Genomic DNA, 26,328 nt, shown 5'->3' with positions numbered 1-26,328 from the left:
CTCCTTTCCGGAGAAGCCGACGCGAGATCAGCTCCCTCCTACTCACAGGACTGGGGGCGCGGCTAAGGCCAGCCCCAAGCGGGTCCTACGCCTGCGTTCCGTGCAGTTGCACCAGGCTCCAGGGGGATTAGCGGGAGGCGCCGGGGGAGGAAAGAGTTACGTCTTCCTCCCGGGGTTCGCTCCGCCCGAAGAGCACACTTGGGCCCCGCCCCGCCGTGCTGATTGGCCCGAGCCTTACCCGTCCTGACCGGGGATTGGCGCTTGAGAGCGCGCCTCAGGCCAGGTTCCTCTCCTAGCCCCGCCTACCGGCCCGCAGCGGCCTCCCCTGGGTCTCGGGCGCGGCCGCCGCCCCGGAGCAACGGGCCAGCCATGGGGCTCTCCGAAGCGTCGGGGTGAGTGCAGAGCTCGGCGCGGGTTCCCCATGTGCGCGTGCGTGCCCGCGTCGTGTCGCGTGCGTGCCCGCGTGCGTGTCGCGTGCCCGTCCGCCTGCGTGTCCGCCTGCGTGTCCGCGAGGCGCGGGCCGCCCGTGACGTCGGCCCAGGGTTCGCTCTGGAGGGATGCCGCCAGCCCCGGGCAGGCTTTTCCCGCCCGTAACGTCTCGCTTTTTACCGCTTTGCCGATTTTCTGCAGGCGGCTGCTCCACTGCAGCAGGGATGGGGGAGGTCGCCGGCTCCCGGGGCTGAGCGAAAAGCCGCTGGAGCGCTGCCGGAGGGTTAGCCGGGGTCGCAGGGAGGCGGACGTGCACGGAGGAGCCCTGGTCAAGGAGGTGCACGGACGGGGCGCGCTGTGGCCGAGAGGTCGCTGCACCAGGATCCATAGCGAAGGCCTGAGTCTGCCCTGCGGTACAACTGATCCGGGAATAAGCGCGCCCGCCCTTCTGGTCCTTTTGCCTCCCCCCAGAGGGAGGGGCCAAGAGTCTAGGCCCCGCCCCCAAGCGTGTGTTCTGCGAGGGGGAGCTGGGTAGGCGCCCTTTAAGAAGGTCCTGAGTGACTCAAGGAGGAGGGGCAAGGGGCCTCAAAGGTCTCGGTGAGACAGTGATGCCAAGAGTCTCTGAGGATCTTCCTCGCACCCAGTCCACTCCCTCTTCCAACCGGGACATCCAGGTTAGAGGCCCTTCTCAGGTGAGTTTCTACCTTCCAGGGGCGATCCCCCACCCTAGGTCAGAGAGTCTCATAGATCTGAATTGTCCGAGCGAGCGGTGAAAGCTTCCCCAGCAGGGGAGCGCTTTCCCCAGGTAAGATCACTCTGCCTCTCTCAGACTCTCTCTCAGACTACCAGGTTCCCAGGTGAGAGGTTCTTCTATTCCAGGTGGAAACGACCCCCAGGTCAGAACTTTCTTAGGTGAGAGTACCCTCTAGCTTCTCACAGACCAGAACTTTCCTGGCTGGTGAAAACTTTCCCAGCAGGTGCAGCTTCCCTTTTAAGTAAGAGCTCCAACTCTGAGAGCTCCTATTCCCAGATGAGATTTATTTCCAGGACAGTTTCCCCCAAGGTAAGAACTCTGCCAGTAGATCGACTATTTCCAGATGAGAACTTTCCCTTTCTTCAGGTGAGAGTCTCTGGGCAGTTGAGAGATACCCTCTAGGTCAGAACTTGGCTGGTGAAACTTTCCTGTCAGGTGGGAGTTCCCCCCTAAATGAGGTCCCTGCCCCCATCTATTCCTAGGTAAGAACTTCTCCCACTTCATTTGAAAGCTTCCATTTCTAGGGAGGAACCTCTCCCTCCAGATGATACCCATTTTCTCCTCCAAGTGGGAGCCAGTCCCTGGTGTTCCCAGATTAGTCCTGAGCTTGTCAACAGCCTGAACCCTGAGGGACATTCTTAGCACCAACATTTTACTTCCCATAGACAGGAGGGTCTCATCAGAAGAGGGGCTTGCCTGAAGAAATGAACCCCTGGTTTGCTCGATTCTCTCCTTGAGGGTGATCTCAGGGTTTATGGGTAGCTGAATAAGGACTCAGGGACAAGACAGAAAGTACTGAGAGCAAGAGACTGGAAGGAGGGGTCTGGGAGGGGCAGTCACCCTGAGATCTGGACTGATAGAACGCTCAGGGCTGGGCAGCCACACCTGGGCTGAAAGTGTTACTTGTGCTCATCCTGCTGTCTTGCTGGGACTTTGGCCCAACGAAAGGCTTCTACCAGTCAAAGTTCAGGTAACAGCCCTTGCCTGAGTATGAGACCTACAGCAACAGACTGGGGCCTGGATCTACCTAGGCCTTGAGGCCTAGAAAAGTCAGGTGGGTGATTGGTCCCAGGTTGAGGTGTGTGGGGGAGCTTGGCCAGGGGTATCCTCACTGTGTCTTTGTGGTTTCCCCACCCCAGACCGAGGGACACACAAGCACTGCTGTCCACAACGCAGGCAATGGAACTGAGGAGGCGAGAATACCATGTAGAGAGGCCTCTGCTGAACCAGGAACAGCTGGAGGAGCTGGGGCACTGGGGCTCAGTGACTGGTACCCACCAGTGGCGAACCTGGTTCCAGTAAGGCTGAGGTGGCAGTGGGAGGGTAGGGGCACTGGAGGACTTTAGTAGGCCCTGGACCTGACACTTTTATGTCTCCAGGTGTTCTCGTGCTCGAGCCAAAGCCCTTCTGCTCCAGCACCTCCCAGTTTTGGCCTGGCTACCCCGGTATCCTGTGCGTGATTGGCTTCTGGGTGACATTTTGTCTGGCCTCAGTGTGGCAATTATGCAGTTACCACAGGGTGAGCTACCTCTGACCAAGAGACTATAGCCTCACCCCTAAGGTGAGGACCCTCGCCTTTCAAGTGAGTTACCACTGGCCTGGAAACCCTGTGGTCTGTGACATCCAATCCTGAAGCCATGCCCTCTGCTCCTAAGAACATGGCCTTAGGGCTGGGATTCCCTCATCCTTTCAAGGTTTTGCCTTCATAACTACAGCACTACATTTCTACCTTCAGGTCTGGCCTATGCCCTCCTGGCTGGACTGCCCCCTGTGTTCGGCCTCTACAGCTCCTTCTACCCTGTCTTTATCTATTTCCTGTTTGGTACTTCCCGGCACATCTCTGTGGGTGAGTGGAGTGAAGCCCAGCCTTGCAGGAAGATGCCTATATCCCCCATGGAGGACAGGGTGAGGGGGTGCTGTGCAAACCTCCTTCAGACAAATATCCTCAGGGTATGCTATGCTATGGATTGGTGGGAGACTGGTGCTTGGGACATCTCAGGTAGTACTAGGCCTCTGATTATTACAGATTCAGCGTCCATAGAGGCCCTGGCTCTGGCTCTAGGAGGATAAGGGTGGGTGAAGCAACTCTGGGCCCAGAGCTTGTAGAGACCTGACCAGCCTGAGGCAGACCACACCCTCTTTCTTGTTCTGCCTTTGCAAAGGAAGTAATCCTAAGGCAATGGGCATAGGCAGGGGAGGGCACATGATGTGGGGCCAACATTTCTAGCCACCCTCCAGAGCCTTTGAACTCCAGGTTCAAACCTGACTGCCAGCACTGCCATTATTTGCATAGAATACCTTGAGGATATTTGTCTAGAACTGGCTATCTCGTGATCTCTCCCATAAGGCTAGAGCTCCAGGACAGAGCAGTGTCCTCTCCCCTTCAGACTTGCTCTATCCATGCAGGGACCTTTGCTATCATGTCCGTGATGGTGGGTAGTGTGACCGAATCCCTGGCTCCTGATGAGGCCTTCCTGGAGCCTGTGAACTCCACAGTTAATGAGACAGCCAGAGATGCTGCGCGGGTGGAGCTGGCCTCCACACTCAGTGTCCTGGTTGGCCTCTTCCAGGTTTGTGCCCCCCACACCAACATTGCCCACCCTACCCCCACCCCATCTGCCAGTTCCACTGAGTGTCTGACCATCTTCCTCCTGCTAGTCACTCATCTCCCTCTGATCCCACCTGCCCTGGGCTCTACTCCAGCTACCCTGACTGCCCCCTGGTTACCCTACAGGTGGGACTGGGCCTGGTCCACTTTGGCTTTGTGGTCACCTATCTGTCAGAGCCCCTGGTCCGTGGCTATACCACAGCCGCGTCTGTGCAGGTCTTAGTCTCCCAGCTCAAGTACGTGTTTGGAGTTCATGTGAGCAGCCGCTCTGGGCCACTGTCCCTCATCTATGTGAGTGAGAAGCGGAGGATGGATGGGTGGGAGAAGGGCTGAGTGGGAGGAGGGACAAGTGGGTATGCCTGTGACCTTGAATGCTGGCTGTGATCCTGCCTCCCCTCAGACAGTGCTGGAGGTCTGCTGGAAGCTGCCCTACACCGTGCCCGGCACAGTGGTCACCTGTGTTGTGGCCGGGGTGGTGCTTGTGCTGGTGAAACTGTTGAATGACAAGCTGCAGCGGTATCTGCCCATGCCAATCCCCGGGGAACTGCTCACGGTTCGGATTCTGGGGGAGCAGGGGAAAAGGGCAAATGAGGATATATCCCTGCCATGTGGGCATCCCCCATATTTGAGGGCTAATGAGTGGGCACTGGACTAGAGTTCCTGGGGGCTGGGAGGAGCGCAGCAGAATATCCCCGTGTTGGTATCTTCCTGCCCCTGAGAAAAACATTTCTCCTTTTCCAAAATGGTGGTGCCTGTCTCCTACCCTCCCAGAGAGCTCTACCCACCCTCCTGATGCTGTCCTCTTCCTGCAGCTCATCGGGGCCACAGGCATCTCCTACGGTGTGGACCTGAAGCAAAGATTCGGGGTGGATGTCGTGGGCACCATCCCCGCGGGGTGAGCCTCAGCTCCTGTCACATCAGGGAGGGTTGGGTGGCAAAGTCAGTGCTTCCCCTGGCCTCACAAATGCCCCTCACAGGCTGGTACCTCCAGTGGCTCCCAACCCCCAGCTGTTCGCAAAGCTCGTGGGCAATGCCTTCGCCATCGCTGTGGTCGGGTTCGCCATCGCCATCTCGCTGGGGAAGATCTTCGCTCTGAGGCATGGCTACCGGGTGGACAGCAACCAGGTCTGGGGGAATGGGATGTGGGACACAGAGATCCCAGGAACTGTGGGGGGCTGAGGGAGGACGAGCAGGGTATTTGGCGCAGCAGCCAAGTCTTTGGGAGTTATTGAGTGTGGATGAGGGTTGGAGATGCAAAAGCCTAGCTGAGCGGGGCGGTGGCCAGGCACTGCAAGTGAAGCCCGCTCATACCTGTACTCCCCTTTGCCAGGAGCTGGTGGCCCTTGGCCTCAGTAACTTCATCGGGGGCATCTTCCAGTGCTTCCCTATCAGTTGCTCTATGTCTCGGAGTCTGGTACAGGAGACCACCGGGGGCAACACACAGGTGGGCTCAGGGGTGGGCATGGGTGTGCAGCTGTGTGTACACATACTATTTTGGGTGGTCCCATCCCCCATTCTCTTCCCTGATTCCTTTCACACCCCTGCTTACTCCCATCCCCTGCTCACTCTCATGCCGCAGGTGGCTGGAGCCATCTCCTCCCTCGTCATCCTCATTATCATCCTCAAACTTGGAGAACTCTTCCAGGACCTACCCAAGGTGAGCCCCCACTCCCACCCAGCCAGGTTTCAGGGCCTTGGACAGGCTAGGGCCTTAGATCTGTCAGTCGGGTCCCAAGTGGGAGACAGGGATAGGAGGTCATGCCTTCTCTGAGCTCTCTGGGTGAGATCTAGAGCCAAGGGTCAGAAGTTACAACCTTTCGCGTTAGACCCAAGTTGTCAGCTTCAGGGATGGATGGTTTGCATTGGTTGGGATTTTGTCCAGGTGCTTGGGTCACTCACACACAGGTGGTCAGGGTTGTCAGCATCCAGGCATATTTTAGCCTGGTAACACACCCCCTCACCCCAGGCAGTCCTGGCAGCTGTCATCATTGTGAACCTGAAAGGCATGATGAAGCAGTTCAACGACATATGCACCCTCTGGAAGGCAAATCGAGTGGATCTGGTGAGAGACTGGGGAATCCAGGGACCTTCATCCCCAGTGGTCCCTGTAAGCCCTGTTGACCTCTGCCCTTCTGTTTTCAGCTCATCTGGCTGGTAACCTTTGTGGCCACCGTCCTGCTCGACCTGGACTTCGGCCTGGGAGTTGCAGTGGGCTTCTCCCTGCTGCTCGTGGTGGTCCGCACACAGCTGTGAGTCGTCCTTTTTGGTTTGCCCATTGCTGCCACATCCCCAGCTTTCCCAGACTCCTTAGTGCCCCCTCATTGCTCCCTCGCCATATGGCCCTCTTTTCATACTCACTTCTTCACAGGCCTCGCTACTCTGTGCTGGGGCAGGTGCCAGACACAGATATTTACATAGACATGGCAGAGTACTCAGAGGTGAGTAGCCGAAGCTAAGCAGGAGGAAGACGTAGATGGGTGGGACAGAGGCATAATGGGCCTTTGTTAGTCACCTCCACCCCTGCCAAAGAGTGCTGAGGGTACTTTGGTTATTGGAATTTCAAGGCAGGAATTTGGGTCTCTGACCCACTCAGTGTTGAGGGGCTAGAAAGGGACAGAGGAAGAGTGGACAGAAATGGACCTGGGGTAGGGGAGAGGGTCAGTCTTAGAGCCACCTATAAAAGCCCCATCCTGTAGTACAGCCTGGGTCAGGAGTACCAGGGGGCTAGGATCTGGGGGCACCAGGATATAGGGGAGGCTGTTCACAGATCCAATCAGAGGAGTTACTGATCCCTAATTGCTCATTTACCTCCTGAGAAGTGTCATGCTGAGTGCCAGGAACATCGGTGGGGGCTCTGGGATAAAACAAGCCCATTCTCCTTGACATTGAGGGCCTTGAAAGCTGAGCACAGTAGATTCAAGTGAGGGAAGGGCTTGAGGGGAACAGCTCAGCTGTATGGAAAGGGAGGGAGTCGGGGACACCTCATGCAGAGACTTAGGCTGTGTCCTGAGTGGAGTGGGAGCCGGGGAAGGCTCGGGTGGGATGGCAGCATAGGCGGTCTCTATCTGCATTCTGAAGACAGGCCACAGGGCAGGGGCTGGAGACCCAAGAAGAGGCCTAAGAGCCTGTAAACCCTGGCGTGGGAGGTGGCAGAGGGGCAGGAGAGATGGGGAAGGAAGAGTTCCATGTCCCTAGAAGAAGCCCTGACAGGCCTGATGGAGCCCCAGGCAGGGGTGAGGTTGCAGGACAAGTTGGGATGACACTGCCAGGTCTGTGGCCCAGCTGTTGGGAGGACCATGGGCTGGGACTGCTGTCTGGGAGCAGAGGGCCAGGCAGTGACAGGCACTGGGGTACACAGGAGGCAGGAAAGAGAGAGAACAGCCAGGATGTAGCCAGAAGAGAGGAGAGCTCAGCCAGCCCTAATCCTGTCCTATCCCCAGGCCAAGGAGGTCCCGGGAGTGAAGATCTTCCGCTCCTCAGCCACCTTGTACTTTGCCAATGCTGAGCTCTACAGTGATGCCCTGAAGCAGAGGGTGAGGCATGGTGTTCTCACGGTGAGTGTCAGAGGGGCCCTCACCTACCCAGTGTCCACATCCCCTTCTTGACTTTTGCTCCAGTGCGGTGTGGACGTTGACCACCTCATCTCCCGGAAGAAGAAGCTGCTCAAGAAGCAGGAGCTAAAACTGAAACGACAGAAGAAGAAAGTCCAGAAACAGGTAGGGGCTCCTTTGCCCGAGAGTCGCCTGCCCCTGTCCTACTGACCCCACTCGGCCTTCCTCCCAGCCCGACGGGCTCCCTCCTTCATCCATCTGCCTTTCTCCTGGATGCCTGCCGCAGCCCTGCTTTGTTCCCCAGCATGTCCGGGCTCTCTGCTAGGCGGTGCTGTTTTTCTCCCACCTCCTGAGCCAGTGACAGTGTGAACCTTCACAGCCCCCTTCCCTTTATGCTCTTCCTAGAACTGGTCAAACCCCTATAACCTTCAGCCTCGATGCCCTGGATCCCAAGCTTTGATTCCTGCGCAGAGCTCTGGGAGGGGGATGACACCAGGCCTGTTGGCGTGGCTGTCATGTGACAGCTGGGACAGCTCTTCCTGTTCCCCCTCTTTCCGGCCTAGGCTGCTTCCTCAACGGGCACTTCCGTTTCTACCAATGTCAACACCAGGGACAGAGACATTGAGAGCAACAGTGTGGAGGACTCCAATGTCAAGGTGAGGCTGGAGGTGGGAGAGAAACCAGCCATGAGCTGCAGAGATGTTGGTGCCCACACGTGTCCCATGAGGAAAACCATGGGTCTGCCAGTTGTGGGTTCAAAGTTGTTGTCCCAGTGGCAACAGGAATGGGGTGATGGTTCAGATGATCTGTGGGGAGATCTCTAGTGAAATGCCATAGAATTCTGCTGTGGCTCTCATTTCGTCTGAGGCCTAGATGAAGACCTTGAATGTGTAGATTCTATCACAGCCCTCAGTGTGTGCTCAGATAGAGGGGAGGGATTAGCTGTATGGGGGGAAATGGGATTAAAGGGGTCAAGAGACGCAGGCTGGGTGCCAAGATGTATGTGTGGGCGCATTTGTGCATGTGTCTTCTGGCTGCGCCTGGGCCCCTGCCCACTCCACCCAGGCTGAAGAAGCATGGCTCCCAGGAGGTCACAGAGCAGCTTATGTGTCTGTGTGCTCCTGAGTCTGCGTATCCTCCCTGCATGTCCCATGTGTGCAGGAGGCTCCCTGTGCTGTGCCTTCATCTGTCCCCGGCCCCATACATATGGGTGTTTACATGCATGTTCCCATGCCTGACCTTTATGTCCTGTATGTCTGTGATTGTGCCCTGCCTTCATGCCTTTGCACTGTGTCTGGTTCCCTAGGATCTAAGTGTGGGGAATGAGCTAGAGGATACTAAAACAGCAGCCCTTGATCAAGAAGATGCCAAGGCCCCAGATAAGTCCACACTGAAGGCCCTGGGTCTGACTCAGCCAGATTTTCACAGCCTCATCCTGGACATGAGCACTCTCTCCTTCGTGGACACTGTGTGCCTCAAGAGCCTAAAGAATGTAAGGGACTGGAGTACCCCTAAGAAGAGGCCAGAACGAGGCCTCTCATGCCTCTGTCCTGACCCTGAGTCCTAGTCCCCCACAACCTTTGCGCTCCCCCTCTAAACTACTTCTAGCCTACCTGAGCTCCCCCTTGGAGCCTCTGAGCCTTCCTTTGAGTCAGGCCCCCTTTTCTGCTGCAGATTTTCCACGACTTCCGGGAGATAGAAGTGGAGGTGTACATGGCGGCCTGCAACGGTATCTGGGGTGGGGACAGCAGGAGGGGTCCGGGAAGAGGGTGAGGCTCTTCCTGCCAAGGAGTCTGCTAGGCAGCACAACGAAGAGGTCTTTCTCTGGTGAAGAGGTGTCCTGGGAGGCCGGGGTCAAGGGTCAAGTGTGACTAGGGGGTTTTGGCTGCAGCCTTAGGGGTGGAGGTTAAGAGCGACACAGGTCAGGGCATTCTGCTGGTGGCTGAGGTTTGGGGTCCCTGGTGGTTCTGCAAATTAAGGGAGACCTACTTGCCAACAGGTCCTGTGGTTTCCCAGCTTGAGGCTGGGCACTTCTTCGATGCCTCCATCACTAAGCAACATCTCTTTGCCTCTGTCCATGACGCTGTCGTCTTTGCCCTCCAACACCCGAGGTCCAGCTCCATGGACCATGCTTTGGTGAGCTGCCCTCTGCCCCTCTGAGCTCTTTATTGATTGGCCCATCCTGACCCTAACTCCTGGAGGTCTACCCTTCCTGGATGGCTCTGCCCCCAGTGGCCCCATTGTTTTGTACCTCTATCTTTATTTTCTTTAATTATTATTTTTAAAGATTTATTTATTATTTATGCATACAAGAACTGGGGTACAGGCCAGAGGTGTGGGGGCGGGGGACGGGGAGAGGATTCACCCGAGACAGAGTGGGGAACAGAACAGGCAGATTGACTGAAATACACTGCTGAGGGGAGCAGTAGGCCAGACAGGCGAGGTCTGCTGCGCCGTGTGGGTAGCTCCCTGGCTGGGGATCAAACTCGTGCTGCAGTGACTGCCAATAGCTTCATAGTGCAGCGATTTAACCCCTGGTGCCACCAAGAAGGCCCTGTACCTCTACCTTTAGGTGAAACTGCTGGGGGTCAGGGTGTCTATGTGCCATTTGGAAACTGACTAGAGCCTCTCCTCCTCTGCTCACTCAGGCTACCAAACTCTGACCATGCTGCCACTGTGCCTGAGACTGCGTGCCTCTGAAGGTTGAAAGGGATCATCATTGAGAACCTCCCACCCTTGGGCTGCCTCCATATGCCACTCAGGAGTCCCCTACACACACACACACACTCACACACACACACACACACACACACACACACACACACACCCCCTCAGGGATGGAGGTCCTGGGACTCCAAGTTCAGTGCTCTAGCCGTGTTGGGGTAGTGGAGTCAGCCCAGCACTGACCAGGTTGGGGAAGGACACCTGTTTTCAGCCTCAGGAATAAAGATTTGTTTGTCAACACCAGGCTCTGCTATGGCTTGATGGGGGCCCTACTGGGAGTAGGGCTGGGGTGGTCTACAACCCTGGCTCCTGACCCTTATTTATGCGTAATGGGGACTGGAGTCAGAAGTTGGGAGGAAGTTGGGGAGGGCAAAGTCAGGCAGAAAGAGCACAGTACAGGGGGGAGAGGCGGGGCACCAGGTTCAGAGCATGGGCATCTAGGTTCAAGTTTCTCCAAGTCACACAGCCCCTGGTATCTCTGTCCTCAACTGTATAGCAGGTAGAATCTGAGTGGCTTCTCAAGAATGATCCCCATAGGGTACAGGGCAGGGCAGGTGCCCCTGGGCAGCTCCTGGAGGGTTTAGATTCAATATTGAGTTAGCACAGGTGTTCACAGGTAAAGCTGGGCTGTGTTTAGATTTGGAATGTGCCTGATTGATTTACTTGGGAAAATGTCTGTCTGTGTAATTAGATCACTTGGACTTTGTAGTTCACTGGTGGCCAAGCACATGGTGTTTTCTGCCATAAAATGCCAGCATCTGGGCAGCAGTGATCCCCTCCAGCCCACTGATGCTCTGAGTAACTGGGGTGGGGGTTGGCTAGAATCTTTTGGAACCTCAGCTTGGTTCTCACCAGTAGAGCACAGTGGTAATTGTACCCACCTCATGGGTTAGTCAGTGAGTATAAAATGAGCACATGCCACAGAGTGAGCGAAAATGCTGGGTCCATGTCACCGGCTCAAAACTGGTGAGCTTCACTGCTCACCAGGCATGTACTGACCAGGCTGTGCAGAGCAAGGGGACAGAGTGGCGCCAGCTCTGTTTTTGTCATGGCCACTGTCCGCGCCCCACACTGTGCTTGTAAATCATCAGCTCCCCTTCACCCCCCAGAAGCTCAGCCCAGGAAGTTAGGGCTTTTGTCTACTCAGTCACTTCATGTTCTGGTACCAGGAGCGGTGTCTGGCTTGTGGTGGTGCTTGGTAAATATTGACTAAATCAAGCTTATCTGCTAGAGTGAAAGGAGACCTCGACCAAGAAATTAGATAGAAATGCTTTAGAGAAAGAAACAGGGTCACAGAAGGGGAGGTGGGTGGACTGTAATCCCAAGATGGCAGGAAGGCGCAGGTGCAGGTGACAAATCTGAAACTCCAGCCATGGAAGGCATCTTTATTGTAGGAGTGGAGTCCACACCATGGCGGCCTGCGGGTGTAGGAGGGATGACAAAAACTCAGAACCTCACAGGCCAGGGTGAGTCTTCAGGTTGGGTTTGAGGGTCCCGATTTTGATGACTCACTCTGCTGCTATGTGGAATGTGGGGGTGAGACTGGTGTAGGAGGCCAGTGAGCAGCTCTGCACTCTGCTTGGTCAGCCTGCAGTGGTGCGGCCATTGCCAGTGTGAGGACACAGTCCCACGGTACGTGCGTGCGTGCGTGTGTGTGTGTGCGTGTGTGTGTTAGAATTTTAGGGATTGTTAGATAACGAGGAGGGAGGGGGGATGGTTAGGAGGATGATCCAGACCCCAAGGCTGCCATCTTTCCTGACCCTAGAAACCCAGCTCACTCCATGTTCTCTGGTCAGGCTAGCCCTCATGAAAGGTCATGAGCAGAGCTGGAACCTGCTGCCTCAGAGCTGACCTGGCCCTGGGGGAGGGGCGTTTGCCTGTTGCCAAGCGCCCAGGTTCCGGTCCAGCTGGCACTTGCCGTAGCCATGCCGCAAGCACCGTCCTTCCTGCCATTGCTGCTCCTGCTGGGGATGGCTGTCCCTACCCATGGCTGGTCACGGCCCCTGTGGTACCAGGTGGGGCTGGACTTGCAGCCCTGGGGGTGTCAGCCAAATAGCCTGGATGGTTGCAGGGTCAGCCTGGGATGTCCTACCCACTGGATGGGCCTAGGGGGGAAGCACATCTACCCAGTGGCTGGGGTCACACTCACCACCACCATGATGCTGCTCATCAGCCGGGCAGTGCTGCAGCGGCGGCGGCGTGGGCGTATGCAAGCCACTAAGGGTGAGGTGAGCACAGCACTGCTCTGTCCCCCCACAGTCTCTGTTGTCAGTCATCACCAGTGAACTCATCCTCCACCTGACCCTCCCCCATCAGTCTGTCCATCCTCCCACCCCTGCCCTGTGGGCCTCCTGCTGCCCACCCCTTCACCACTCATACCCCATACCAGGTAGCCCCTGCCATACCAGGTAGCCCCTGGCCATTTCCTATGGCCAGTACCCTTGCCCCATCTACCCCCTTTAGTAACCTATTCCTCATCCAGAGCCCCATGACCACTTACGTCCTCAGAGATCCTCCACCAACCTAAACCTCCCTTCTCATCTGCTTCTCTAGTTTCATTATTGACTGTCTCCACACCTCCATCCTCTTCTCTTACTCCTGCCTCTTGGTCCTATCCTCAGCATCCACAGGCGACCACTGACCCCTGTGCACCCTGGAAACGGCGGGCCCCGATCTCAGAACGTGCCCGACTCCTGGGGGTCCTGCACATGTTGGATTCCCTCCTGGTCCATATCGAGAGCCACCTGCAGCGCCTAGCCACCCAGCATCAAACCCAAATAAAGGGGACTCCTGCCCAGAACGGGTAACCCAATATATGCCTCTCTTTGCCTGGTGGCCAGCTGGGGTGGGGATGGCCTCAGGCTCAGGGCCAATTTCAGGCCTGTGTGTCTCTCCAGCACTGCCTGGACCCTATGTTTTCTTTCTGCTTTAAAACCATCATGGTTATTGAAGCCTTGGTGCCCGCGATGGGTAGGCAGGCAGGTGGGCCTCAAGCTGGCTCTCACATCTCCATTGCCCCCACCAATTGACCACTCCTTCCTAAGGAACTCAGTCACAAATATAGCGCCTCGGGGCCAGTGTGGTGAAAGGCTTGACCAGTGAGCAGAGTTGGATGACCCAGGGAGGGCTTCCCAGAGGAGGTGACGATGTGGCTGAGTTGGCTAGGGCTGTGGGTTGGGGCTGCCTGAACTGAGGGTGGAGGACAGATAATGACCTCACCTTCTTTTGACTTTTTGGGGTCTCACACGTGCTCTAGTGTCTAGCTTTTCGCTGGAAGTGAAATGAGGACTGAATGCTCCCAAAAGGGGCCCTCACTCCCTTTCTCCCTCCTACCACAGGCGATCCAGGTTGAGTGGGTACTGAGGCCTATGCATTTTTAGGGTCTTTTGTAGAAAAAGGGTACAACATTATGAATTAAAAATAGAAATGGAAGTGAATTTTAAAGAGAAGGGAAATCATGACAAATGACAAATTAAAAAGTTCACAAGTGCTACAGCACAAAATTCATAAAGTAACATTTGTGATGACTTTGACACATTTCTATAATACTTTTGCCCCTATATTTTTCTGGTTGCTCATTCTGATTATTTCTACACAGGATAAGGATTTTGTGATTTGAGAGGAAATACTTTCTGTACAGAGAATAGAAAGATAATTCAGTTTTATAATACAGTTGATTGAAATTGTGTTTTGAGCATTGATAGTTCAGAAAACTCTCCTAACTTGTTTTCAGTGGTATCACTGAGTGGTTTGGAATATTTTCAAATTGGGGAACCTGTTATCAACTTTCTTTTATAAAGGAGCTATGTGATTTGGGAAACTTTTCCATGATGAGCTTCTGGCTTTACATATTTCAAACCTTGTTTTCCTTCCATGGCTCACAATTTTTCTAATGCTGGGCACTTGTGGGACAGGTTCTTGATGCAATAGGACCTTTCACTTCTGAGCAGGCCTACTGTTTGGGGCCCTGGGAGCTCTGACTCGGCAGGAGTTTCCTGGAGGCACACCAGGAGAGGAACAATAAGCTACCCATACATAGCAGTGGAGCAAATCACAGAAACATGTCCCTCTGAGCCCAAGCCAAGTATGATCCTGTAGTAGATTCAGAGATGTCCTACCTGGACGCCCCCTTCAAGGAAGGCCTGCTGCTGCCAGCCACAAAGACAGCAGAGGCAGATGGGTCTGCCTCAGCTGAAGAGACACCCATCACAGCTAGTTTCACCCTCAGCTCAACCCTGTACTTCCCTCCCTCCTTTAAGGTGACCTCTGATCTTAAAGGACACCCTGGTAAACATCTTGAGCTCCCTCTTCGAGTCTGCTTCCCAAGGAACCTGGACTGGGACCACCCCAAACCTACTTTCCTCTTGGGTGGACCCCCAGAATGTCATAACTTCTCCCACATGAGGGCAAGTGGGGTGAAGGGGAGTCTGAGTAGAAAAGGATAGAGTTCTAATTGAAAGCAATTAAACTAAATTGCAAGTTTTCAAAAAATACTCGATCCTATGGACAAACTACAGGGGTACTTCCCAAAGTCTGAACGAAAGGGCATTGAAGGTTGAAGTTCTTATGTCCACATCTACAGTCTACAAGGTCTAATGAACACCTGCTGTTTGCTAGCTCTGTGGCTAGCCAGGGCTGCCCTGGCGCCTTCCTGACACAGACAGGGAGGGTGGTGGTGGTTAAAACAATGGAAAAGGTGATTACCCTGCAGACAGGTGGGCTGGCCCACCTGTGTCCATCAACAGATGACTGACCGGGTGACTTAGTTAAGCCAAATATAAAAGCTCAACTATAAAGCTAAACTATAAATTCATTTGAATGAAAAACCTAAAATAGACAAATTCACAGAAAGTGAAATAGAGGTTATTAGAGACAGGAGAAATGGGGAAACAAAGTTATTAATTAATGTGTACAGAATTTCTGTCTGAAATAATGAAAAAGGTCTGCAAATAGTGGTAAAGATTAAATATTTTGTGAATATATTTAATGCCACTGAATTGTACAAATAATAAAGATAGTAAGTTTATATATATGTACCTATATATGTGTGTATATATACATATATATATGCTAGTACAATTAAAAAAATAAAATAATGTTAAAGCAAAAGTTTAGAATAATTAACTGGTGAATATGTCATATGAATATTGAATGAGAAGAGTAAAATGAGTGTCAGGGCCCTTCCAGGAAGCCCTCATGGACCTGGTTACAGCTTTAAGAATCTGGGGGGGCCTCCCATGGTGGCGCAGGTGGTTGAGCGCAGCACTGTGAAGCTGTCCGCAGCCTCTGCAGCAGCAGTTCGATCCCGGCCGGCCAGCAAGGGTCTCACATGTCGCTGCAGACCGCTCATGTCTCGCCCGCTGCTCTCCACAGCAGTGTATTTCATCAGTCTGCCTGTTCTGCTCCCCACTCTGTCTCTGGTGAATCCTCTCACCCTCCTGCGCATCTGGCCTGTACCCTGGTTCTTGTATAAATAAATAAAAATCTTTAAAAAAAAGAATCTGGGGGATGATAAAGAGAGGTGGATCAAGAAAGAGTCCTGCCTGATAAATGCTTTTTAATATTTAGTTGGCAGTTTAGGAGGAAAAGGATATTTTGACTTCCTCTCATTCCATATGGCAAGTAAATTCCCAAAGATCAATGAGTCACTGAAAACTCTTGCCAAAATTTGTTTCAATGGCTACTGTTTGACCTTTTAGTGACATTTCCTTTTTGATAAACTTCTTGAAACATATCCTTCCCTGTGTGTCTACAACATCACATTTCCTGGTTGTCTCACTGACCTTCCTTTCTCACCCAGGGTGGCAGTGGGGGTGGACAAGGAGGGGATAGGTGCCTGAATTTAGAGGTTATTTGGAACAGGATTTGCTAATGGTTTTGGCGAGAGAGGGGGCGGGAGGGCGTCCAGAAAGACATCCAGAAAGATACCTAGATTTTTAGCCTGAGCAACTGGTTTAATGGAGGCGTCATTTACCGAAATGAAGACAGTTATTCATTGTGTGTGGTTTCCTAAAAGGTCTCCTTTTCACAAATTAGTTTCCGAAGTTTCTTTTCTCTTAACAATACAGGCTTCCCCACCATTCAAAAATAGTGTGCCTATGAACCTTTCCTAAGTCAGAGTAATGAAGAATCAAGCAGCATTAATTCAATAGAAAAAATTTTAGTGTTCCTAGACACTCCTCCCCAATAACCTACCAACTCATACCAAGTAACATAAAACCTAAAATCACTAACATAAAGTAAAATCAGGAATAATATGATATACAGGTTGTGTAAAGTAGTTTCCAGGGAAGGAGCTGGGCTGCCCACTAATTTATTATAGCTGCTGCAAAATAATCACTAAATGCTATTTTCACTTTTAGCACAAAGGGTGAAATGTCATTTTTCACTTTTGTTGTAACAGCAAATATCCTCTGGATTTCATTCCCTGAGTAAAAACAGGTACTGGTGTAGGCCTTTTGTAAAAGCAAGAGGCTGCAAGTGAACTTGAAGCCAGGTCACCTGTTTATTAAATTCTTTCCACGTAAACCATCTGAACCTACTCAAATTTTTTAAACGCGAAAACCATGATTTTTCATCAGTTGCCTCCTAGTCCAGATTCCAGGCTGATGCTTTAGCCCAGGAGGTCCATTACCCTTGTGGCTGTGTTCCCAAGACGTTCTGAGCACGTGGTGAACGGAGACGCCTGCTGTTTGCGAAAAACATCAGGCACTCTGATGAAGATGAACAGGACCTCGACGGCCCTCCGCGCGTGGACAGACAATCCAGAGGTCTGATGCGCCCTGGTACTGAAGAACCAGCCGCAGCCGAGAGCGACTATCCCGGGCTTCCGCCAGGAGGCAAAAGAGAGCCAAGTATCCGGTACTGCGCCTGCGTCTCCGACGCCGCTGCGTCCACTTTACGCATGCGTGACCTGGCTTTGGGCTAGCTGAAGCTAGAAGATGGCGGCTTCCGCTGTTTGCCGGGCGGCCGGCGCCGGGGCCAGAGTGTTGCTAAGCACCCGTCGCTCGGTGAGATGGCTGCGGGAGCACAGCGTTGCTGGGCGCGGGGCTTCGGGGCATCCATAGGGAGTGCGCTGTTAGCGGCGGCGGGTCGAGTTTGGAGAGGTGGCGGGGTCAGGGCCGTGGGAAGGTCACGCCAGGGCACTAAAGGGAATCGAGACTGGTCTGTTGGCGGTGACGGGGATCCCACTGCAGATCTGGGAGCTGAAGAACCCCCGGACCTAGTCCTCAGTACTGGCTGCCCCTTTCCAGCAGCCGACCCTGCTGAGGTCTCCTGCCTTGAGGGGCGCCGCCACCTTCGCCCAGGCCCTCCAGAGCGTGCCAGAGACGCAGGTCAGCCTGCTGGACAATGGGCTGCGAGTGGCTTCGGAGCAGAGCTCCCAGCCTACCTGCACGGTGAGTGGGGCCACCTGTCGGGAGGGCGCCTCCATGTTGGGCCTGGCGTTTTTTCCTTCTCGGGGTGTGACCTTGGGCTCAAGTCCTCTGTGGTTTGTCAGACTCCGCCTCACTCATGGCTGGATTGACCCTCCAACCTCCAACTGACCCCAGCCACTCCTTGATTTCTTGGGGCAGTCCTTATTCCAGGCAATACTCATTTAGCATATGATGCCTGCTCAGCAGGAGGCTAAGTTCTTCCCCAGCTTTTTCTTAAGCAGCTCATATGAGAGACATTAGGTGATTGCCAGCTTCACAGTCCAAAGACAACTGAGTAGACAGGAATGCACTTGTGGAAGAAATGCATTTGAAGATTCCAGTGAAAAGAATGGTTTTTCAAAAAAATATAAATCCTCAAAATTGACTCAAGGATAGAAAACAACTAAATACATGAATGGATGAGATTTTCAAGAAGTAATTCTTCCCTTTCCGCCCAACCCAAATTTCAGAGTCAAGTGGTTTTACTGATAAACAAATAATGTCTTGTGATATAACATGTTACTGAACACAGCAAAAGGCAATGGGCAACTAACTTCCTTATATCATGGTATTTGTATGAACTGACCCAAACCTGTTAAGAAAGCTTTGTAGAGAAAACTGTTTTTCATGAACTTTTTTTTTTTTTTTTAATTTAGAAACTTTTTTTTTTTTTTTATTTGTTTGTTCGTTCGTTTTGTTTATACATGCACTGGGTACAGTCAGAAGCACGGGAGGGTGAGAGAATTCACCAGAGCCAGAGCGGGGAGCAGAGCAGGCAGAAGGACCGAAGTACACTGCTGAGGGGAGCAGCGGGCGGCAGGAGAGGTCTGCGCACCATGTGGGACCCTCCTTCGGTGGCCGGGGAGCAGCCAGAGATCGAACCGGCGCCGCAGAGGTCGCCGGCAGCTTTGCAACCCAGTGCTCAACCGCTGCGCCACCGGGGAGGCCCCTGTTTTTCATGAACTTTTAAGATGCTCTAGATTGTAAGACACCTCTCTGCTCCAGGGCAAAGAAAGAATGCTATCAATTATAATCAAGGGAGTCCATGAATTGTAAAAAAGCTCTTCCTTTCCAAGCTGTTAGATGGAAAATAGATGTCTATGTAAGGATTTATGGTCATTATCTCTTAGAAAGTAGATGTGAAAATATTAAGTCAGTTGTGATTGCAAATAGTAAGTTAAAAGACTTGGGTCTCTGATCATCTTGATGAGACAACTCTCCCAACATGGGTTCCGGGGGCCCCTGCCTGAGACTTGTGCTGAGTCATCCAAGGTAGGTTGTAAGTGGGCACTAGGATGGTTCTTTTGTTACCTTTGTTGTTGGTTTCTTGTCCAGGTGGGAGTGTGGATTGATGTTGGCAGCCGTTATGAGACTGAGAAAGACAACGGAGCAGGCTACTTTGTAGAGCATCTGGCTTTCAAGGTGAGGCACCTCAAGTCCTACATCTCTGCTGAACTCAGGGCTGCCTCTTATCCTAACCTGGTGAATCCTCTGTATTAACCTCTGTATTAACCTGTATTAACCTGTATTAACCTCAGAATTTGGCTCCTGAGTTATGGGGGGAAGTCTCTGACTGGAATTTCTGGATGAAGTCACATGGGCTTAGCCTCTCCTGAGTGAGCACCTATCTGGTGAACCCCCATACAAGGCTGCTAGCGCCACCCAAGTGAGCCCTGGAGCCCTACTTTTTGTCAGGGAGGTCCCAGACTGTATTGTGTACATGCCTTTTGTGGAATTGCGGAACACGCATAGATACACACATGCATTGTAGGGAATCCACAGACTTTGCCATGTGTGTACTTATGAAATACTCTGCTCTGGAATACCTGAGCATTTCTTGGTGGTAGAAGTGACTACTGAGCTTTCTTAAGTGTGAGGACAGTCATCACTGTAATTCCTTGGTTAGCCCCTGTTGGCATAAAGACTTGAGTATTTTTTAAAGATGTATTTATTTATGTATACAAGAACTGGGGTACAGGCCAGAGGGGCAGAGGGTGAGAGGATTCACCAGAGACAGAGTGGGGAGCAGAACAGGTGGATCTACTGAAATACACTGCTGAAGGGAGCAGCGGGTGAGACAGGAGAGGTCTGTTGCACCATGTGGGTCACCTCCCTGGCTAGCAGCCAGGGAATCGAACTTGTGCTGCAGTGACTGGCAAACAGCTTGATAGCACTGTCTTAAACCCCCGTACCACCAGGGAGGCCCTTTGAGTATTTTTTTTTTTAAGATTTATTTTTATTTATTTATACATATAAGAACTAGGGTTTAGGCCAGAGGTGGGAGTGGGGGTGGTAGTGTGAGAGAACTTACCAGAGACAGAGAGAGGAGCAGAATCGGCAAACTGACTGAAATACACTACAGAGGGGAGCAGTGGGTGAGACAAAACAGGAGTGGTCTGTTGCACCATGTGGGCTAGCTCCCTGGTAGGGGATTGAACTCATGCCACAGTGGCTGGCAATAGCTTGATAGCTGAGACTTTAACTCCTGTGCCACCAGAGAAGCCCCTGAGTATTTTTTAATGAATGAAAAATGGAGGAGATATAGGATAGACAGGGGAGTGGAGGCAAAATGGGCATTGTCACTAACTGCAGCATCACAAATGTATGTGTAAGTTTCAGCGTGTGTGTGTGTGTGTGTGTATGCCATGGGCAACCACACACACACATGCACACATGGGACTAGAGTTGGGTCCCAAAGAGGCTGCCGCTAGCATACACATAGTCATGAATGGCACAGGAGAGTGCATAGTGGTGGCATCACTGAACACAGATGTGGGCTTACCTGATCATGATGGTCAATAGGGGAAGAGCAATACTAGTAAGGTAGGATTGTTATGGGATCTCTTGATTTTGGCTCTGGATTTTCTGTGCCTCCTAGCCCTTGGCTGTCTCCATTCTGTTGGTCCATGATGCTCTGGTCCTTTTAATGTCTGGTTCTAGGGAACAAAGAATCGTCCTGGCAATGCCTTGGAGAAGGAGGTAGAAAGCATGGGGGCCCATCTTAATGCCTACAGCACCCGGGAGCACACAGCTTACTATATCAAAGCGCTATCCAAGGACTTGCCAAAAGGTAAGGTCTGGGGGAGGGACAGGAATGTGAGGTAGGACTCCAGGGGTGCAGATGACAGGCTCCCAAAAGTCCCTGGCTTAGCTCTGAATGGGATTACCCTTAGAATATGGCCTTTCAGCAGGACAACCAGGGGTGGACAGCAGCAGGAGGGGTCAGGCCAGGGCATTTTGGTCTGTTTGTTACTGGTCTCCAGTGGCTCACCTGGTGCGCAAACCTGTCCTTGCATCTAGCTGTGGAACTCCTGGCTGACATTGTACAGAATTGCAGCCTGGAAGACTCACAGATTGAGAAGGAGCGTGATGTGATCCTGCGGGAGCTGCAGGAGAATGACACATCCATGAGGGATGTAGTCTTTGACTACCTTCATGCCACGGCGTTCCAGGGCACACCTCTAGCCCAGGCTGTGGAGGGGCCCAGTGACAATGTCAGGTGAGGTTGGTTGGGCCTGTCGTGGAATGCATTCAGGCCACGTCTGCACAGATTTGTTGCCAGCTGACTGCCTGCCTGTGCTGTTTATTTTCTTCATTCATACAGTGGGAGACATGTTCATGTTGCCATGTGGTTCCTTTCGAGTTTTTTTTTTTTAAGATTTATTTTTATTTATGCATACAAGAGTTGGAGTGTAGGCCAGAGGTGTGGGGGTGAGAGGATTCACCAGAGACAGTGGGGAACAGAACAGGCGGATTAACTGAAACATTGCTGAGGGGAGCAGGAGGCAAGACTGGAGAGGTCTGCTGCGCCATGTGTTTAGCTCTCTGGCCAGGTATCGAACTAGTGCTGTAGTGGCTGCAGATAGCTTCACAGTGCTGAGACTTAACCCCTTGCTCTAGCAAGGAGGGCTCCTCTGAGTATTTTTTTTAATGCCTATTTGGTGTTCACTTGAATTTTAGGTTTTGTTTTGGGATACGTTTCTATGCATGTCCTGACAGCCTGCAGGGGGAACATCTGGGCATGGCTTCTTGCTCTCTGGTGGGACAAGCTCTGATGTTGCCCTTTAAGAGCCCCACACAGTGTCAGCTCACACCTTCCTTAGAACTATGAGCTTGTTCTGAGGTCAGACATGTGGTGGAGCCAGCTGAGGGCTGCCCTCTGGGCCCTAGAGGGTGGTGGCAGTAATGGGGAAGGGGTCCTGGGCCGTGCCAGGGCTTCCTCTCCAGAGAAACCTTATCTTTTCCGTTACCCAATCACTGGTTTGGGAGAGGCGTTGACCTGTTGGCTGTATGTCTTGCAGGAAGCTTTCGCGTGCAGACTTGACCGAGTACCTCAATAGGCATTACAAGGCCCCTCGTATGGTGCTGGCAGCGGCTGGAGGTGAGTACCTTGAAACTCTCATACTGGGTGGGTGGACACCAGCCTTAGTTACCAGGACCCAGATCTCCTGGTTCTGGCCATAGTGGGTTCTTCCCACCGGGGGCCCTTTTCCCGCCCTGTCTTTGAGGAGAGTGACCTCTCCCATGCTCTTAGAGGTGGAGTAGGAGTCTGCCCTGCTCCTCCACTAAAACTGACCACACAGGGATGCTGCTCCCCCATCTTTTTTTTAAAGATTTATTTATGCATACAAGAGCTGGGGTGTAGGCCAGAGGTGCGGGGGGGGGGGGCTGGTGAGAGGATTCAGGTTTGTGGAAGCTGTGAGTCCCCTGGCTTGTTACTCATGGCCTTGCCAGTGGGCAAACCAGATGTTGGATGTGTGATGAGGTACATTTGATTTGTCCACTGGCAAAGAAAGCCTAAAGCCTGGAGGGGCGAGTAGCCCAAAGGAAGCCTGTATTAAAGAGGGGGAACAGGGGGCTTCCCTGGTTAAAAACAGGGCTTAAGTTAAAAACAGTGCTATCAAGCTGTTGCCAGCCACTGCAGCATAAATTTGATTCCCCAGCCCATGGCGCAGCAGACCTCTCTTGCCTCGCCTGCTGCTCCCCTCAGCGGTGTATTTCAGTAGATCTACCTGTTCTGCTGCCCACTCTGTCTCAGGTGAATCCTGTCGCTGAGTTGATAGGAGATGGCCAGCCCTGAGATGCCTGTCCTGCCTGAGGCAGAGTTTGGAGGATCCTTTTCCCTCACCCTGTCCGGATACCATGTCTTTCTGGTGTCTCCCACTAAGACAGGACATGGGGTTCCCTGGACCCTGTGCCTTGGACTCTGGGTGGCCTGTAACCCTGCGGTCTGTCTGCGCAGGGGTGGAGCACCGAGAGCTACTAGACCTCGCCCAGAAGCACTTCGGCAGCGTCTCTGGGACTTACGCAGAAGACGCGGTGCCCACTCCAGTTCCGTGCCGCTTCACTGGCAGCGAGGTGGGCTGCTCGGTGGGAGGGGTAATGTTCTCAACCAAGGCCTGTGGGAAATCCTCATGTCCATGGTTGTCTTCATGATTCCAGAGTTGTCTCAGGAGTCGGGAAGGGGTCCTTGGCTGCTGCCTCACGCTTGCGTGTACTGTTTCAGATCCGTCACCGTGATGATGGCCTGCCTTTAGCCCATGTGGCCATTGCGGTGGAGGGGCCTGGCTGGGCCAACCCTGACAATGTGGCCCTCCAAGTAGCAAATGCCATCATTGGCCACTACGACTGCACTTATGGTGGTGGCAAGGTGAGTGTCAGATGGGCGTGGGACCTTTTCTTTAAGAAAGAGAAAGTGCTGGGGCTGTGGTTTCCTATATTGTGGGATTCAGGGAGTAGAAGGCAGACAGGGTGGGTGCTCACCACCCTTGCCTCTGTCAGCACCTGTCCAGCCCACTGGCTTCGGTCTCTGTGGCCAACAAGCTGTGCCAGAGTTTCCAGACCTTCAACATCTGCTATGCAGAGACTGGGTTGCTGGGTGCTCACTTCGTCTGTGACAACATGAGCATTGATGACATGATGTTCTTCCTACAAGGCCAGTGGTGAGTGCCTTTGGGCATTCGTAGGGGTTTGGGGCAGGGTAGTGGGAGGCTGTAGAGGCAGCACTGTCTCAGTGATTACCACCATGCTCCCCACTACCACTCTGCTTTAGGATGCGCCTGTGTACCAGTGCCACGGAGAGTGAGGTGGTCCGGGGCAAAAACATCCTCAGAAATGCCCTGGTATCTCATCTGGATGGTGAGTCCCGCACCCTGTGGGAAGGGGTGAGGACATCTGGTGGTGACAGCTCAGGGTCACCTCCATTTCTGACCGGCTTTGGAAAGGGAAGCTTTAAGGTCATGCCATACCCCACTACTGTCCCACCTCACCACCGTCCCAAGTTCCAGGGTCTTGGAACTTCAGATACAGCTGTGTATGGGAGTCAGGTCAGCAGCCCAGGGTGACAGTAACAGGTTGTTGAAGAAGTTGCAACTTGGGGTCAGAGCTAGACGCGTGTCAACCCATAGTTGGGAGGTCTGCGTGTACCTGTGGTCAGGACTGATCTGGGTGGACCTGAAAACCTCCGCCCTGGCAGGCACTACTCCCGTGTGTGAGGACATCGGGCGGAGTCTCTTGACCTATGGCCGTCGCATCCCCCTGGCCGAGTGGGAAAGCCGGATTGCGGTAACATGGGCACTGGGGAAAAGTTCTTGAGTCTTGATCTGGTGGACTTCTAGAGGGTGGGGAGCTCGGGTCTGGCAGAGCGGAGACAGCTGCTGCAGGCATCGCTGGTGTCCTAGGCAGCCGTCACGCGCAGGGGTGACATAATTGGAGGGCAGGGCAGAGGCACTGATAGCTGTGGGCATGGGTGGGGCCTGTGGAAGCCTACAGCTGGAGGTGTCCTGCGGCTTTCCCCTTTTGGGTGAGGGGAGCTCCACGGCACATGTGGAGGATCTTAGCTGGCTAGAGACAGTGTTGACTGGCCAAGGTGGTCCTCAGGTGCTGTCAGTCAGTTACCCTCTGCCCTGCAGGAAGTGGATGCCAGTGTGGTGCGTGAGGTCTGCTCCAAGTACTTCTACGACCAGTGTCCAGCAGTGGCTGGATATGGTGAGTGACATAGCAGATCTGCTCTTTGTCTTCCTTGGGCCATTCTTTGGGCTCTTCTTTTACTTCTGCACCCCCACCCCCCCAACCTATACCAAGAGCAGCAAGTTAAGGCCCCCAAGAGGCTCTGCCTGTAGCTTGGCTGCCAGGGAGTTCTTGCTCAGAAAACCTGTCCCAGCAACTCCCTGACTCCCTGCCAAGGTGCCTCCATCAATACCCTACACCCGCCAGGTAACGGACACCTCCGCGTGTGGGGTGGGGCTCTGAGAGCCAGAGCATGAAGGGACAGGCTCAGCAGCCCTGGGGGAATGTTCTCTCCCCTCTTCCTACTCAAAGCCTTGTCTTGTGCTGCTCTGGGCAGCTCCAAACCGGGTGCGGCGCGGGGCCAGGTGTCCCTGTAAGGGCCAGGTACCCCACCCTGACTCCCCACCCTATCCCCACAGGCCCCATTGAGCAGCTTCCAGACTATAACCGGATCCGCAGTGGCATGTTCTGGCTGCGCTTCTAGGCAAGAAGCCTGTACAGGCAAGAGGGCGGAGCCAGGTTCGTGGTCCCTCCATCTGCAAACATAACCATTTTGGCTCTTCAAACCTGTGCTACAGATTACCACCAATAAAATTTTGTGTTGAGAGTTGTGTTGTCCATCTCTTCGCACTGATGTGAAGACCACTGGGCAGTGGATGGGGTGGCAGGGATTCTCCCCCTCCCCCTGCCATTCTGTACCCCCTGGATCTTTCTGTCTTCCCACAAGCTGATGTGTCTGACTCAGCAAGGGGCAAGTGTGGGGGCTGCAGCACGGAGGCAGGAAGCCTTTGATGCCTGCAGGGAGCTGACCAGATGTTTCTGTTTAGCCACATGGGGGATGCTCCTAGCCAGTCTGTCCTAACAGGGGTGTGGGACAAAGTCCCCTGGGGCTGCAGACCCAACCTTTGCCCTAGTAGAGGGCTTAGCCAGTGGCCTCAGGTGGGAAGCCCCTCACTGTGGGCCCTATGCAATCACTCTCCCACGGTCTCTGGTCCCCCAGATGGTCCAGTAGGGGCCACAGACCCTCCCTGAAGAGGCCTTTATGTTTACTCTGCATTCTGGGAGGAGGATAGCCTGGGGCACAGTGTTCCCATTTGGTTTCTAACTGCTGCCTGGACAGGCACAGCAAGAATCCTTTGCCTCCATTTGCCTCTGACTCAGACTCCAAGAATATCCTTGAGCTCAGTGGGGCCTGAGCCCCCTCCCTTGACTAGGTTTGTGCCAGGCAAGTCCTGAGCTGCTGGCCTGACAATCCCCTCCCCATCTCCCTGAGGCCAGGATCTGATAGAGCTCAGCTGTCTAGTCGGGACTCCTGCCACCTTTGAGTTCTGGTCCCCAAGGCAGGTGGGAGGTAGGCATTTCCTGTGCCCCTCACAGCCCTTTCATAACTTCCATGGGTGCTAAGAAAGGAAAATAGGTTTTCCTGTGTGGAAGAAGCTGCTGGTAATTATGAGCAAGAGTCCTAGCACAGGGGTTGATGAGGTCTATTCAGAAGTTCCCCAGGATGGCAGCCTTGCAATAGCCAAAACAACCCTCTAATCACACCCATCCTACCCCAGTGCCTTTCCCTCACCTCTATTTGTTGCCACTGGCAGTCAATGAGGAAATACCTGTCAAGCGCTTTCTAGAATCCAGTGTTAAGGGATTCAAATTGTCACCCTGTTCTGTGGCCAGCTGGAGAGAAGCTGCTGAACAGTACAAAACTGATAACTGCCCCCCACAACTCCCCCTGCACACCGGGTGCTTATAGATGCTGCATACCAGGCCAGGGGGACAGTCTTGCTTTTAAGTTTGAGCTCCTGGAGGATGGGGACTAAGCCTGGGCCTGATCTCAAAGAT

At 53.3% G+C, this 26,328-nt stretch overlaps 3 protein-coding genes across 5 annotated transcripts; all 3 read left to right on the top strand.

Annotated features, from left to right (window-relative positions):
* The first annotated feature begins 311 nt into the window (after positions 1–311).
* On the top strand, positions 312–10,310 carry SLC26A6 (solute carrier family 26 member 6). Of its 2 annotated transcripts, none has more exons than XM_037528657.2 (21): positions 312–392; positions 2,323–2,481; positions 2,563–2,702; positions 2,919–3,029; positions 3,590–3,753; positions 3,918–4,082; positions 4,192–4,344; positions 4,604–4,686; positions 4,769–4,916; positions 5,122–5,235; positions 5,371–5,448; positions 5,758–5,853; positions 5,934–6,040; positions 6,160–6,229; positions 7,232–7,324; positions 7,409–7,507; positions 7,906–7,998; positions 8,649–8,834; positions 9,017–9,071; positions 9,342–9,478; positions 9,991–10,310. In XM_037528657.2, exons 1-21 carry the CDS (start codon positions 370–372, stop codon positions 10,003–10,005), a joined length of 2,289 nt encoding a protein of 762 aa, XP_037384554.1. In that variant the 5' UTR covers positions 312–369; the 3' UTR covers positions 10,006–10,310. The 2 variants fall into 2 exon arrangements, with proteins under 2 accessions (XP_037384554.1, XP_037384558.1); XM_037528661.2 differs by lacking the exon at positions 312–392 and adding an exon at positions 536–1,121.
* A 1,650-nt stretch (positions 10,311–11,960) lies between these two features.
* TMEM89 (transmembrane protein 89) lies at positions 11,961–12,878 on the top strand. Its single transcript, XM_037520395.2, has 2 exons — positions 11,961–12,294; positions 12,688–12,878. Exons 1-2 carry the CDS (start codon positions 11,992–11,994, stop codon positions 12,871–12,873), a joined length of 489 nt encoding a protein of 162 aa, XP_037376292.1. The 5' UTR covers positions 11,961–11,991; the 3' UTR covers positions 12,874–12,878.
* Positions 12,879–16,981: 4,103 nt separating this feature from the next.
* Positions 16,982–25,078, top strand: LOC119259667 (cytochrome b-c1 complex subunit 1, mitochondrial). Of its 2 annotated transcripts, none has more exons than XM_037528637.1 (13): positions 16,982–17,076; positions 17,323–17,463; positions 18,817–18,903; positions 20,422–20,551; positions 20,782–20,980; positions 21,783–21,862; positions 22,724–22,839; positions 22,988–23,131; positions 23,263–23,423; positions 23,534–23,619; positions 23,957–24,045; positions 24,393–24,468; positions 24,909–25,078. In XM_037528637.1, the coding sequence occupies exons 1-13, from the start codon at positions 17,008–17,010 to the stop codon at positions 24,971–24,973; spliced, it is 1,443 nt and encodes a 480-aa protein (XP_037384534.1). In that variant the 5' UTR covers positions 16,982–17,007; the 3' UTR covers positions 24,974–25,078. The 2 variants fall into 2 exon arrangements, with proteins under 2 accessions (XP_037384534.1, XP_037384529.1); XM_037528632.1 differs by having other exon boundaries at positions 17,320–17,463.
* The last annotated feature ends 1,250 nt before the right edge of the window (positions 25,079–26,328 follow it).

The sequence above is a fragment of the Talpa occidentalis genome, unplaced genomic scaffold (genome assembly GCF_014898055.3).
Source record: "Talpa occidentalis isolate TD23 unplaced genomic scaffold, MPIMG_talOcc4v2.1 talOcc4.10, whole genome shotgun sequence".
In the NCBI taxonomy this organism is placed as follows: domain Eukaryota; kingdom Metazoa; phylum Chordata; class Mammalia; order Eulipotyphla; family Talpidae; genus Talpa; species Talpa occidentalis.
The sequence above is the reverse complement of the archived record's forward strand: the minus strand, read 5'-3'. Positions and strand labels throughout refer to the sequence as shown.

Bases quoted from the DNA above. Each gene is read 5' to 3' on its own strand.
- SLC26A6 (XM_037528657.2), top strand. From the start codon at position 370: ATGGGGCTCTCCGAAGCGTCGGG. The intron at 3,754-3,917 runs GTTTGTGCCCCC...GTTACCCTACAG, and splicing joins TCCTGGTTGGCCTCTTCCAG to GTGGGACTGGGCCTGGTCCA. The intron at 4,687-4,768 runs GTGAGCCTCAGC...TGCCCCTCACAG, and splicing joins GTGGGCACCATCCCCGCGGG to GCTGGTACCTCCAGTGGCTC.
- TMEM89 (XM_037520395.2), top strand. From the start codon at position 11,992: ATGCCGCAAGCACCGTCCTTCCTGCCATTGCTGCTCCTGCTGGGGATG. The intron at 12,295-12,687 runs GTGAGCACAGCA...TCCTATCCTCAG, and splicing joins TGCAAGCCACTAAGGGTGAG to CATCCACAGGCGACCACTGA.
- LOC119259667 (XM_037528632.1), top strand. From the start codon at position 17,008: ATGGCGGCTTCCGCTGTTTGCCGGGCGGCCGGCGCCGGGGCCAGAGTG. The intron at 20,552-20,781 runs GTAAGGTCTGGG...CCTTGCATCTAG, and splicing joins ATCCAAGGACTTGCCAAAAG to CTGTGGAACTCCTGGCTGAC. The intron at 20,981-21,782 runs GTGAGGTTGGTT...TATGTCTTGCAG, and splicing joins GGGCCCAGTGACAATGTCAG to GAAGCTTTCGCGTGCAGACT.